Genomic DNA, 14,530 nt, shown 5'->3' with positions numbered 1-14,530 from the left:
GCATTGGTGTCAGAAGCTCTCAGTTCAAATTCTGCCACTGTCTATTACTATTGTGTAAGACTCTTGGATGTTGCTTAGTTGTAAAATAAAGATCGAACTCACTGCCCTTCAAGGTCCTATCAGTAAATAGATATTTATTGATCAACTAATATGCCTGGCACTGTGCTAAGCACCGGACATACCAAGAAAAGCAAAAGATAGTTCCTGCTCTCAAAGAGTTGACAACCTAAGCTGTGATCTAGTAAGAGAACTGCATTGTCCTTACAGATAAAGTCATTGTCTTTTGCCTTCTCTGTCTCTGATCCTCATTTGCAATTTTGGAGCATGAAATCCAGAAATTTCAATACACTTTACATGGTATCCCCTTTATTAATTACATCTTGTCAAAGCATTCAGCATAAGGCAATATTAAGCTGCATAGAATTTACAAGAGAGTAAATACTCTTGGTGAGAACAGCCCATTTGGATCTAGAGTTCTCCTCCACAGAGTTTCAGTCACCCACTCACCATAAAAATATCACAGAGCTCATTCTTTAGGGTCAGAGAAATGCACTGTTATCCCATAGCAACAGAAACAAAGCCAACTCAGGAGAAAAACGGCGTGATTGCTTCACCTCCACTTTCCTAAGCTTGCTAATGGAAGAGGTGAAAGGCTAAGACGGTTATGCCATAGGGAAGATTTAAATTATTCATTTGCACATTATGTAAAAAAAAACTAATTATGGGAAGAATAAAGGCAGCCACAGATGACATGCTATTTTTTGAGATCAATAAATTTGTTTCAAAACAATTATGGGAAAATTTTTTCTCTCCTCAAGTTCAGCATTCTCTATGGTGAATAATATTAATTTAATTGCAGCTTATTACTGAGAAGCAGCTGTAAAAAATAAATAAATAAAGTAGAAGCAATGCAGACTCAGAGATAAACTGCTAAAAGTGAATTCAGAATCAGGCTTTGGGGAAATAAGGGAGCTTCAGGGAAACAATGTAATGGTTCATCTGTCTCTTATCCCATTGAAAGACCCCTTTCACAGTGAAGAAAGTCCCATGTTACAGAAAACAAAGACATTAATGCCAGATACCCTAAAGCACCTTTGTCAATTTGTTTTACTCATTTAAGTTCATTAAAACAATCTGTAATCTCAGATACTAGGTGTGATTCTGGTTAAGTCACTTACCCCTGAATGCTTTAAAAAAATTTTTTTTTCAGTCAACCCTATTTTCTAAAGTTCAATTCAGCAAATATTTATTGTGACAATTATATACCAAACATTGTACTAGATACTTAGTGTACAATCACATAATGACAAATTCTCAGAAGTAGAAGGGAATTCAAAGTTGTGTATTCTGACTCATTTTTTAATAGTCTCAGTCTCTTTATCTGATATATAGTAGGTACTTATAATTAATTCTTATTGATTTATCTATAATATAAGGAATTTGGACTGACTGTTCTTTAAGGTCCCTTTGAACACTAAAAGTATCCCATGAATAAAATTCTCAACAAGTGGTTACTCAGCTTCTACTTGAATACCTCCAGTGAAGGCAAGTCAAATATCCTCGATATACATGCATACATGCACCAAAGAGCTACTTCTCTGGAACAGCATCCCACCATTTCTTATTCTTCTTTGAACCAAGAAAAACAAACCTAATTTCTCTTCATGATGACTGCCTGTTAGATGCTTGAGCATCTATTGTGTTCCCTTTGATTCTCTTCCCCAAGCTAAACATGCTCAGCTCCTTCTGCCAATGCTGCTATAAAGCATTGTTTCCTGATTCCTCATCATCTTGGGCTCCTTTAAATGTAGTGCAATTCATTAACTTCTAGTTTATCAATGTTCCTCTAAAATGTGGGCTCTCAGGTATGATCACAATACAATCCCTGCCATAGAAGAACTTACAGTTTAGTGGGAAAGGATAATGTAAAATAACATGATACAGTGTAGAATGGAATGAGAACAAGGGAAGTGTAATAAGAAATATGAAATATAGATCATGCTTACTTACAAGATCATAGAAGGATATAAAGAAAGGCACCAATTGCATGTTAAGTCAGAAAGACTCATAGGTATGAATTCAGATCTGTCCTGAGATACTTACAGCTGTATAACTCTGGAGTAAATCACTTCACTCTGATTATCTAGGTTTCCTCATCTACAAAATGAACTGGAGAAGGAAATAGCAAAATACTCCAATATCTTTGCCAAGAAGACTACAAATGAGGTCAAAAAAAGTTGGATGTGCCCAAAAAACAACTAAACAAGAACAGATCTAGACATATGTTTCATACCTGGGGGGAGAAAGTGAGTGAATGTATTGAGACTGAAAAGTTGAGAAAAGCTTAAAAGTAGAATTTTTTAAAGTCTGTAGAGTCCAATATTCCAGTGACTTCCTTTAAAATTTTATTCAATACCATGTCAAAAGGACTCAACTATGAAAGTATGGTGACTAGAAAGAACTCTGTATCAGGAGTTATTGGCCCATAATTCTAGCCCAAACTCTGCTTTAGTCTAGCTATGGGATTTTGGGCAAATCTCCTGGTCTCTTATTCCTCACTGATATAATTACACAAGTATTGATCAGGCATTTACTATGTGCCATGCACAATGTTAGGCAGTGGAGACAAAAAGATAACACTGAAGGAATGATTTCTAATTCCCTCATAAGTCCTTCTGATTCTGTTTGCAATCTAAGGCATCTGAAAGCCTGTATTTTGAGACTTCAGATCTGGAATAAACACAAAACCATAGAAGCCTCATTTTTTAATTACTCTTCATCAGTCATTCTCCATCTGTTTCAGGTGATGGTGCAAATGATGTGAGCATGATTCAAGCTGCTGATATTGGAATCGGGATATCTGGACAAGAAGGCATGCAGGTACTGCTGTCATTCTCCTTTTTTATTTTACTCTTTCCACATGTTAGATATAGGCAACTACTTAAAGTTTATAGGCAATTTGCTTTCAAAGAGAGATACAGGCCAATTCATTACCACCCACAAGTTGTCCTTCTCTATATTTCCCATCCAATGTCTGATCAAGTCTAAAGCCATGTATTACGGGAATTGACTATACAATCTGTGTACATTGCATTACAAAAAGCCTTCATTCCAAAGTATACACTAATAGTGAACTATCAATTTCACTTAGCCTAATCCTACATTTCTATAACTAAATTCTATCCATATTCCAAGTTTTCCAAACAACCCATTTAAAAAAAAAAAACACTACATGAGCTATGCTCTGTCAATACATTTGAAAATCTGTATCAATCACAATTCTTTTTTCAAGATAATACCTGGAATCACAAATTAAACTTTTTTAATTAAAACCCATCCTTTGGAAGTTATGATGAAACAGAACTCACAGAAATGAAAAGATCTTCATCCCAACTGTAATAGATGATTTGGTCCTTCATCTCACCAGAAATGAGGTGGGTAGTGATTTGTATGTCCAAACAAAAGACATTCCAGTGCAAATTAGTCCAATTGTCATGTAATGGTGATGATCTATTCTGCTCCAGCTCATTAAGGATACAAGAGAGAGATTTATTTCTCTTGGACAGTTTCTTTAGGATTGGGATTCTGGGGGTAGAGTAGGTAAAGCAATAAAATATGAATGAACTTTTCAACTCTCTCTTTTAAGGCTGTAATGTCCAGTGACTTCGCCATCAGTCGATTCAAGCACCTCAAGAAGCTATTACTTGTGCATGGCCACTGGTGCTACTCACGTTTGGCAAGGATGGTTATTTACTACTTCTACAAAAATGTGGTAAGTTCCCACCTTAGGTCTGCCCCTGCTCATCAAGCTTTTGCTGTGGGCCACAAAAAAAAAATTTATTCTAATAATAGGTCAGCAGCCAGTCTGTTCACTGTGACTAATGGAGAAACCAAAGACCTGCCCACATCAGTATTCCTCTCTGCAACCTTCTAGTACCTGAGATTTTTGCTAATTGAATTCATCCTTTGGTTTAAAGCACTGAAGGCCCTTAGTAAAATACAAATATGCCACCTGGCAGAGATAAATTATTAACCAATTGGTGCCCTTTTATCACATTTACAAAGAATAAGGGTATAAAGATGAGACAAAAGACAGGTAAGTTTTGATATGTTGATAAGGACTTAGCAAAGATCTAGAGAAACTTGAGTTTAGCAGGTGAGACACTAAGGAGGGGTGCCTTACAGGTCTAGGATAATGTGTGACACTGAGAGCTGCTGAAAAGGTATCAAAAGTGTGCATAAGAGGATGAAAGAGAGACAAATGTGACTTTGAATATGCTTAATTTGGCGGGTTTTTCCTCCTCCTCTTCACCAATTGACATGCCATGGAATTCAAAAAAGACAAGTCACCTCTGAGCCACAATTCTCCCTTACTTGACAGACAATTATCAAATAGAGTTGCAGGAGAATTTTTCTAATATTTCTTCCAGTCCCATCATTTTATATATGAGGAAGCTGAGGCCTAGAAAAATAAAATTTCCATAAGCCACTTTATATATAGGAACAACCAGAATGTTACTAATGAATGTTAGTAGTAGCAAAACTCATTTCCTTCAAGATGGCCATTTCCTTTGCTGCTACTTTATATGATTATTCTAGTTTCCTACTTAACAACATTCCACACATCAGTAAAGAACATGTAACTTTAATATGGACTTATCAAGTTGCCCAATATCAAATTGGCCAAAATGCTATGTAAGGGATAACAGTAAGGAAGATAATGAAGAGAAAGGTTATAATGAATAGGTAATAGATAGTCACTTTCAAGTTTGCAAAGCAGTTTACATGAAATCTCATTTGTTTCTCACAACACCCTGTGACTTAGGTGCTATTATTCTCCCTATTTTTAAAGATGAGGAAAGGACAGAGAGTTTAAACAACTTGTCAAGAGTCATACAGCTAATAAATGCCTGAAATAAGATTTTTCTTCTTGATACCAAATCCAGCACTCTTATCCTCTGTATCACTTAACTGTACAGTATTACAACTGTCTATGATTATTATGTGTAGTCAGTGTTCTTCTTGCTTGTTTTTTGAGAAAATGAGAGGAACTGGGCTTTGGGGCCTTAAAAAAAAAAGAAAATTCTAAAACAGGAAACAAAGAGAAAAAGAAAAAAAATAAGGCATGTAACACCCAGGAAGATCCAAATTTTAATCTTTGATGAGATAAGTTGCCCAGTAGGCTAGAAAACAAAAGACTAAGATGTCTGACTAGTTTAGAATTTCTGGATCCTTTCCTTATCCAGAATTCAGAATGAAAAAAAAAAAAAAAAACTACTTTAAATGGGGGAAACTAAGGTCTAGAAATATCCAAAGATTTCCAAGAGGTTATACATCAAGTAGGTGGTAGGCCCAAGACCCTGGCCAGCTGATTCCTGATTTATTTTCTGTGGACTATAATACTCTGACTCAGTTGAACAGAACAAACTGACCTTGAGTAAATAACACAACCTGAATGACTTGATTTCTCCTACAAAATGAGAATTATATTTCCTTTGGGTTGCCCACAAAGAAATAGTGAGAAGACCAAACAAGATGATGTGTATAAAAGTATTTTGAAAAGTATAAATGTCTATGCAAATATGAAAAATCATTTTACAGTATCCATTTGTCCAGGAAAATGTTTGCCTGTCATATTTCTAAACAAAAAAAATCAAAATAAAATATGAATTACCAACACTAGAGAGCAACAGATTCAATGTGGTACTAAGGCCTTCTCGGATATTTTGAGACTATAGTTAGAAGCTTTTGATTTAAAAAAAAAATTAGTAAGAGTCAGAGCATTGCTATGCCAAAGAGGACACAAATGCCTGAGTTAGTGCTTTTCATTATCTAGTTCAAGGACCTTGGAATAATCCCCCAGCGCCTTCGAATATAATCTGATTCCTGTTTGCATAAGGAAAAAAGGATGATTAGAACCAGGGGAATGGAAGACAGGCATATTAGACAAGTGGCATTTCAGAAACCCAAATTTTTATCTTTTGCTCCATTTTCTGGGTCCCGCTGGCAGCCGCTGTCACCATCACCACTCAGATACAGCAAGCATATCTGCTCAAAGTTTAATGTATATGTAAATGAGTAGCAGTGAAAAGAATAATGCAAATTGGATAAACTGGATAGTAATTGCATTTCAGCAAGTCAGTGCAAACAAGTCACTCCATTTGACTTGAAATTCACTTTAAGCATGAAAGATTGTTTATTTAGAATTCTATATATGTATTTTAAAATATATATGTATATATTTTAAAAGTCATCCTTTTAAATAAGTCTATGATTTCCCAACATTAAATTTCTAATATGAAGCCGGGGGAAAAAGGAAATTTTTCTTGGCTGAGTATGCTTTCAATGCTTAAGTGATATTTACTTCCAGCCTGATGTAGTATTCTAACTGGGTGACACTGATGCAGCATTATCTCCCCCTTGCAATTAGAGGGTGGAGAACTATGACTTTCACATCCGCAACCCATTTCATCAGGGATTAAAAACCTGGCTGCTTAGATGTTTGAACAATGAATTAATTACTGCTGCTGCAGCTTCTCAGAGGAAACAGGACTGGCAGAAATTGAAGCAATGCCATCATTAGTTTTACAGCATTTCTCAAAAGGTGAAAAAACCCTGCAAAAGGTGGGGAAACAACAGAACCTGAAATGTTCTGAGGAGACTGCAAAAATTAAATTTAATTAAATTAAAAAGTACTCTTCTGGTGTTGCAATCTAGCTGAAAGAGATATTAATTCTTCCTCAACTGCATCATAAAGGTCTGAATCCAAAATCAAGCAATCCTTCAATAATTTTTAGTACCTACTACATGCTCAGGATATGGGTGGCTAGGCAATTCAGTAGATAGAGTGCCAGGCCCAAAGTCAGGAAAAACAAAGTGGAAATCCAACTTCAGATACTTAGTACCAATGTGACCCTTGGTAAATTACTTAAAGTTTTGGTTTTTCATCTGTAAAATGAGTTGGAGAAAGAAATAGCAAGAAAATTCTTAATATTCGTGCCAAGAAGACCCTAATGGGGTCACAAAGAGTTGGACATGATCGAAACAATAACAAAATGTGTACAGATCTTTTTTAGGAGATGGAAGATATAGGATCACAAATTTAGAGCTGGAAAAGATTTTAGGGACCATCGAGTCTAATTCTCTCCTTTTTTACAGATAATGAAAACGAGGGACAGAGAGATTAAGTGATTTGCCCAGCATAGAGCTAGCAAGTGTCTGAGGAAGATTTGAATCTAAGTCTTCTTAACTGGGAGGGAAAAAAACACACTTCAGTCACTCTCTCATGCTGGGGGGAAAAAAGCATTTGATGAGGTAGGAGTCAGGAGATGTTGATCATATGATTAACTTCATTGAATTTAAGGGGAGTTTTTGTCTGAAATGTTCATTGTAGCATAATGGATACCAAACTCATCTCAAATCCAAGAAGATCTAAAATCAAATCCTACTTGACACATACTAGCTATGTGACCAGTGGACAAGTCACCATCCCTCAAGGTCCTAGGCAACTCTTTAAGAGTTATAAAGTCCCATCCTGCAACTGGTCCCTTATCTGGGAATGCCCTCTACCAATGAAATAATAAACCCTATCCTTTGTGGGTTTGTCTGTCCCCATCTCTGTCCTCCCTACAGAGTGTGAACATGTGTTCTGGCCTCTTGTTAAAAAGGAATAAAGACAAGTCAAGCTTATTCAATAGACTTATTCAATTCAAGATCAATCAATCAATAAGCAATTAGTATACATACTCTGTGTTACATACTTATTAAATGTTGGGGATATGCAGAACAAAATGGCATATTCACTTCCTTTAAGAAGCTTATATTCCATCAGTAAGATGAGTTTTGGTTGTTCCCTTCAACAGAATAGGCTTCAGTGACGGAGGATGTCCTTAAAATAAATGAATTGGTTCAAATTCTTGGAGGATAGACTCAATTGGGAAGAGCCGACCTTTCTTCTGGTCTATAAAAGCAAGCAGATAGACCTTTCTTTTCATTAGTTCAAAAATTTTCCTTCTGTCTTTTTGTTCCAAGAGAGAGAAAAATCAAATGTGGAAACAAAAAGTTGGAGGGAGCAAATAATATATTTTTCAAATACCTGCTTCTCAAAGACAGGCAGTATTGCCTAATTCCTTATATTTGCATAACACTTAGTTTTCAAAGTATCTCCATATATATGAAGTCATTTCTTTCTTGGAACTCATTGAAGGCAGAGGAGGTATTTATTGTGAAGGCAGCTGAAGCATAGTCAGCACTAATGTTGGCTATCAGAGGGATCAATACCCACTTTCCCAATACTCTGGATCAATACCCAGCTTCCCAAATCATACAGGCTTTGGTGTCTCAAACCATTTGCCATTTAATCTATAAAGTAGCCAAAATAATTTTAAGTCCCCCTATTAGTTCAAACATAGGAGGATCCGATTATTTCCATTTTTCAGAGGAGAGAACTAAAAAAGCATAGTGTCAGGGATAAAAGGTCAACCTTCAAATCAAGACAGCCTTCATTTGAGTCCTGCTTTTTGACACAAAATCAAGTCATTTAATCTCTCCATGCTTTAGGCAACCCTGAAGAGAATTCCCACAATAGGAATTTTTCCTTCTCTTGCATTTCAAAAAGGTTAAATGAATTATCCAATGTCATGTTCCTAGTAACTGGAAGGACTATAACTAGAAACCAGATTTTTAAACTCCTAGTCCAGTTTATTAAGTAAGTCTCAATTCCATTTCAGAGCAGCTGTGTGACTAAGACTCTTTAGAGACAGATGGAATTTCCTCCATCTGTAAAATGAAGTATTCTCCTTCTCTTGAAAATGAATCCTAAGAAAGAAATGCCTAGAGAGATATGGGGACAGGAGGAAGACTATTGATAGAGAATGGACTTGTGATTTTACTAGTATCAGGAACTCACAACTTCTTCTACCAATACAATACAGCATTTTATCTGCAATTATGGTTTTATAGAATTACCTAGAGCATCAAAAGGCATAGTGACTTACCCAGGATCACACATAATCAACGTTTCAAAGGTAGGATTTGAACTCAGGTGTTCCTGGCTTCAAAGCTATAGATAGATAGACAGGTAGATAAATATAAAGATCCAAGTTCAAATTCAGCCTCAGATTTTTACTAGCTCTAACCATGATCAAGTCATGTAACCTCTGTCTGCCACAGTTTTTTCTCCACTGTAAAATGGGGATAACCAGTAGCACCTACTTCCTAGGATGGTTGTGAAAATAAAATGAGATAATATTTGATTAACACTTAGCATAGTGCCTAACACATATTAGGTGCTTAATAAGTGTGAGTTCCTTCTTCAACTAATGGAAATATGGACTATTTACCTTTCTCTTTTTGGGTACATTCTCAGTCAAAATGAGATCTATTGAAACTCTTAACTTAAAAAGGCCGAAGTCTCCCATTTCATGGCTATCGCCAGTCTTCCTGATCTATAACTTGCCACTGGGCCCAGATGGCTCTAGAGGGGAAAGTGAGGCAGGTGACCTTGCACAGGACTCCCTCACTTAAATCCAATTCACTAGCCTATTATGTCATCACCTCCCATGATGACAACAACAGTCCTCTCTATCTACCTATCTACCTCACTAGTATATTAAAGCCTGAAATCATATATGGAGGAAAAAAGAATTTAAAAGAAAGATAAAAAGAAAAAGAAATAAAAAGGAAGATAAGAAGATAAAGAAAAAAGAATTTGAAAGAAAGATAGACTGATCAAATAGATTTACTGAGTGTTTTTTTTTCCTTCTAACTTTTAAGAATAGCATATTGAGTGCTTTGAAAATTCCATATATGGTGATATATCAGATTCTTCACAGCATCTTTAAGCCCCTGCCTTCCAAGAAACACTTGGAAATTAGCTGAAAAAAGATTCCCCTCCAAGTAACATAGTTAGGAAGCTGCATCAGGAAGCAGACTAGCTTGGTATGCAACACCCAGTGCTGAAAACAATTCTCACTTGGATCAAAAGTAACAAGCGGATTGAGGCAAAAGAGTTAGGACAGCAAACAGCAACAGGTTCAAGTTGTCACACCTAAGTTTAGAAATTTAAAAAATCAAATATCTTTTGAGTGAGGACAGAGTTTTGTGGCCATTCTTTTAACCAAAAGTAGTAACCATAGAAGCAATAGCGTCTTAGAAGATAGAGAACAAGAAGGACAAAGGAATCTTGGAAAAGTTATTGACCTGAAAGTTAGGACTTTTACTCCAAATTCTGCCACTAACCTTCTGAGTGACTCCATTCTGAGAAGTCAGCCTCAAATGCTCAAAGCAGGGAATACATAGGCTTAGAGTTCTTCCAGTAAGAAACTGAGTGAACTTAGGTAATTAATTGTTAAACTATCTAGTCCTCAGTTTTATCATCTATCAATGAGAATGGAAAATAAGGGATCATAACTGCTAGCACCTACCAAGGTAGCTACTTAGGTGGCAATGGATAACATGTCAGGCCTGAAGTCAGGAAGACTCATATAGCTGTGTGACTCTCAGCAAGTCACTTACCACTGTTTGCCTCATTTTACTTATCTGCAAAATAACCTGGAGAATGAAATGCAGCCACTCCAGTATTTTTGCCAAGAAAACTCCAAATGGCATAAGGAAGCATTAGACATGACTAAAACAAGTGAATAATAAAGCCAAGATGTTTATGAGGATCAAATTAAATAATGTACTTATATATACTAAAGCTCTATATAAATGTAAATTATTATTATCATTATTAATCTGTAAAATGAGACTAATAATATCTGCCCCACCTCATTCATAAGGTTTTCATGAGGATCAAATGGAACAATATATATAATGCCTTAGTCACCAAAGACATAATAAATATCATCATTTTTTATTTTCATGACATGTAACACCAAATCAATTAAAGCAGCAGTCTGTTCTTTATATGATCTCTCTATATTATATCAAAATTTCTTTGTATGGCATGTAGTTAGCATGCTTTGGAAATCTTGAGTTGAATGAACTTCAGAATTAACTAAGATCCCACTATCTCTCCCTACAGTGCTATGTCAACCTTCTCTTTTGGTATCAATTCTTCTGTGGTTTTTCGGGTACCACAATGATTGATTACTGGCAGATGATATTCTTCAACCTCTTCTTCACCTCCTTACCACCCCTTGTGTTTGGGATCCTAGATAAAGACATCTCTGCTGAAACTCTGCTGGCTCTGCCAGAACTCTACAAGAGTGGACAGGATTCTCAGGTAAGGAGTTTGGACTCTAAAGTAAAAGAGTTCTCAGAGTAAACCCAGAATAGCCACATTTCTTAGTGAGGACTCCAAATAGAAGACTCAAGTAGTAGCTAAGGACTATATTCAGTTGGGGGAAATAACAGTCAGAAAACAAGGTTCTCTACTTTTTGCTGGACAGACATACATAAATCATAGGATCATTACAGCTGGCATAGTGCTTTAAGTCTTGCAAAGAAGCACTTTACATACTCATTTCATTCTCACAATCTGGGGAGACACTTAGTCAATAAGCACTTATAAAGCATCAAGTGTGTACCTTTATTGTAGCATCTTAGCCTACCATGGAATTACCAAGGCAAAAGTTGGGGAGGCAGCAGTTCAGTCACTCCAGATCTTCAGAGTCCCCCAGTGGATTGAGTGATCTACTGAAAGTTAATCAATAGACTCAAATCTGGGTCAGGAACTTGCATACCTCAAACCAAAAAGTCAGTGAACAGATCTCTCTCTCAGCATTACATCAGCTGAAGAGCACTGAAAACTTACAGGTCACCAGAATGAGTTATGAAAGCAGCTACAGAACACAAAAGTACAGAAATCTAGGCTAGACATTATTCCTACAAAAGTGTGCAGAACCCAGATCAACATAAAGTCCAAAATCAAAAGAGAGTGTTTGAGGAAAACGAGAAAGCATAAAAGGAATCCAACCACAAAGATCTTCTATGGTGATGGGGAAGCTCAAAACCCAAAAAGAAAAAAACTTGGAAACATCATATAAGCAAGACCTCAAGGAAAAAATGTTGATTGACCCCCAGTCCATAAAGAACTCCTGGATGAGTTAAGAGTTTAAAAAGAAGCTGAAAAATGAACTTAAAAAGAAATAAATGAAAGCTATGGAAGAAAACTACAAACAGAATTAACAGATTACTAAAAGAGGTAAAAAAAATTCTGGCCTTATAATTAGACAGATGAAAGCTAATAACTCCATTATACAACAAGAAATAATAAAGCAAAATCAAAAAACAAATGAAGCATACAAGGAAAAGTTTATAGAGGAGAAAATATTTGAACCTCACACTCATCAGAACTGTTTTAAGGAGGAAAAAATAAATATACATGGTTGGATACAGAAATTAATTATATTCCATAGGGAATTGTAGGAAAGGGATTAAGAGTAAAAAAGGGAGGGGAAATAAGAGAGAAAATAGATAAAAGAAGGCAATAGTCAGAAGCAAAAGACTTATAAACAAAAGACATTAGAAAAAAGGAAAGAAAAGGTGTAAGAGAATAAAAAGGAGGGAAATAAATAGCAATCATAACTGGAAATGTGAATGAGATGAATTCAAATTGAAGAGGAGAGCAGTGTGGATTAGAAAATAGAATCCAACAATATTTTGTTTACAGCATACTTGAAAGAGAAAGATACACATAGAGTTAAAATAAGGAGTGAATCATAATATATTATGCCTCAGCAAAAGCAAAGGGTATCTTTTTCTCAGATAAAGGTCTCAATTTGTTTGAGACAATGCTCATTCAAAAAGAGAAAGGAGATACTTCAAAACTGAAAATTAATTTTTTAAAAAATAAAGAAGTGAGAAGAGGGGTAAAGGAAGGCATTCCAGAAAGATAGAAAAGAAAAGCATGAGCAAGACATGAAGACTAGAATGTATAGAATAACAGAATCAGACTTTAAAAGGAATTATAAACCATGATCTGATCCACACATGAAAAGTATTTCTTCTGCAATATACTTAACAAGTGGTCATCTGGCTTTTAAAAAATACTTTTAATATACTTTTTAAATACTTTTGAATAATTCTTTAATTTTCTAATTCCTTTCTTGCATGGTCTAAGTTTATTCCGCTGCAACTTCCACCCATTCCTCCTATTTCTCTGCAACCATGCTGACCAAATCCAATCCCTCTTTCACCAATTTAAAAACAACTCTCATATCCCTCTTTTAATTATTCTTTTCTCCAAGCTAAATATGCCTCCTTCCTTTAACTTCTCCTTTAACCTTTCACAACTCTTACTCTCTTCCAGATGCTCTCTAGCTTATCAGCATTCTGTTTAAATGCAGGACTTCAAGTTAAACATAAAACTTTCATTATAATCTAACTAGGACAGGGATACAGCTGGTCTTTCACATTCTTATTGAGGATCTCTATACCCTCTTTCATGCAGCCTAAGATCTTGGCTGCCATATCATACTGTTAAATAACATTGAATTTGCAATTCACTAAGATCCCCAGATCTTTTCCAAGCAAATGACTATGCAATTGCACTTTCCCCATGTTGTATTTATGAATATTTTATATTATATAGCCATATTATAAATGTGTGTATATGTATGTAACAGATATATAATACATATGTATGTGTATATATAAAATTTCAACTCCACAGAAAAAAATAACATCTCTACTCTCCCTCTTCCTGCCTCCTTTTGTGTGTTGTCTCCCCCTTTAGATTTCCTTAAGAGCAGAGATTTTTTATTCACTATATTCCTAACACTTAGCACAATCTCTGGCAGAAGACCCTTGAAAGATAATATACAGTAAATCTTTAATGGTTTGGATTAGATTAGTTGAAGAAACTAGGAATACCTTAGAGAAGAAAAATTTTGGGGGAGACTTGATAACCCTCTTCAAATATCTGAAGAATTATCATGCAGAAGGGAGATTAGATTTGTTTTACTTGGCCCTAGTGAACTAGACTAGGACCAGTGGGTAGGAGTGACAGAGAAGCAAATTTCAGATTAATCTAATCTTCCAAATGTAAAATAGGCTGCCTTATAAAGATTTAACTTTTCTGAAACTGGAAGTCTTCAAGAAAAAGGTTGGCAGAAGTGTTGTAGATGAGATTCCTGTCTCAGATTTGACTTAATGGTTTCTGAAGTCCCTTCTAATTTTATGTGATTGATGGCAGAAGAAACCATAGAAAATTCTGAAGCTGACCAATCTCACAAATAAAATTAGAGAGTGTCTTCTCAAACAAGTTTCCAGAGGTATATATAAGAACTTAAAAAAAAACAAAAACTCAGACCTCAGAAACATGAGAATAGCATGTTAACATGAACATTCATGTCATCCAGAGGAATAATGTTTTTTTTCTTTTACAAGTCACTTGTAGTGTGTGTGTGTGTGTGTGTGTGTGTGTGTGTAGCCATGGTAGCCAAAGGGAAATAAAAAGAACAACTTTGATTTGAATCCAAACTTTGCTACTTTCTATTTTTGTGTCTGGGCAACTCACTAAAGCTCACTATCCTCAGCTTTTCATTTATAAATTGGAGCTAATAATACTTATACTGTCTACCAG

General features: G+C 35.6%; 1 protein-coding gene across 1 annotated transcript in view; it reads left to right on the top strand.

The window, feature by feature from the left end:
- ATP10B (ATPase phospholipid transporting 10B (putative)) overlaps window positions 1–14,530 on the top strand; it is a 313,742-nt gene that overhangs the window by 278,498 nt on the left and 20,714 nt on the right. Inside the window, exons 19-21 of the mRNA XM_051978841.1 lie at window positions 2,804–2,880; window positions 3,647–3,772; window positions 11,027–11,227. Coding sequence (XP_051834801.1) covers window positions 2,804–2,880; window positions 3,647–3,772; window positions 11,027–11,227 — 404 coding nt within the window. The remainder of the gene's footprint in view (window positions 1–2,803; window positions 2,881–3,646; window positions 3,773–11,026; window positions 11,228–14,530) is intronic.

This window comes from Antechinus flavipes, chromosome 2 (assembly GCF_016432865.1).
Source record: "Antechinus flavipes isolate AdamAnt ecotype Samford, QLD, Australia chromosome 2, AdamAnt_v2, whole genome shotgun sequence".
Lineage (NCBI taxonomy): Eukaryota > Metazoa > Chordata > Mammalia > Dasyuromorphia > Dasyuridae > Antechinus > Antechinus flavipes.
Note: the sequence above shows the minus strand (reverse complement) of the source record. Positions and strands in the feature narration are given on the sequence as shown.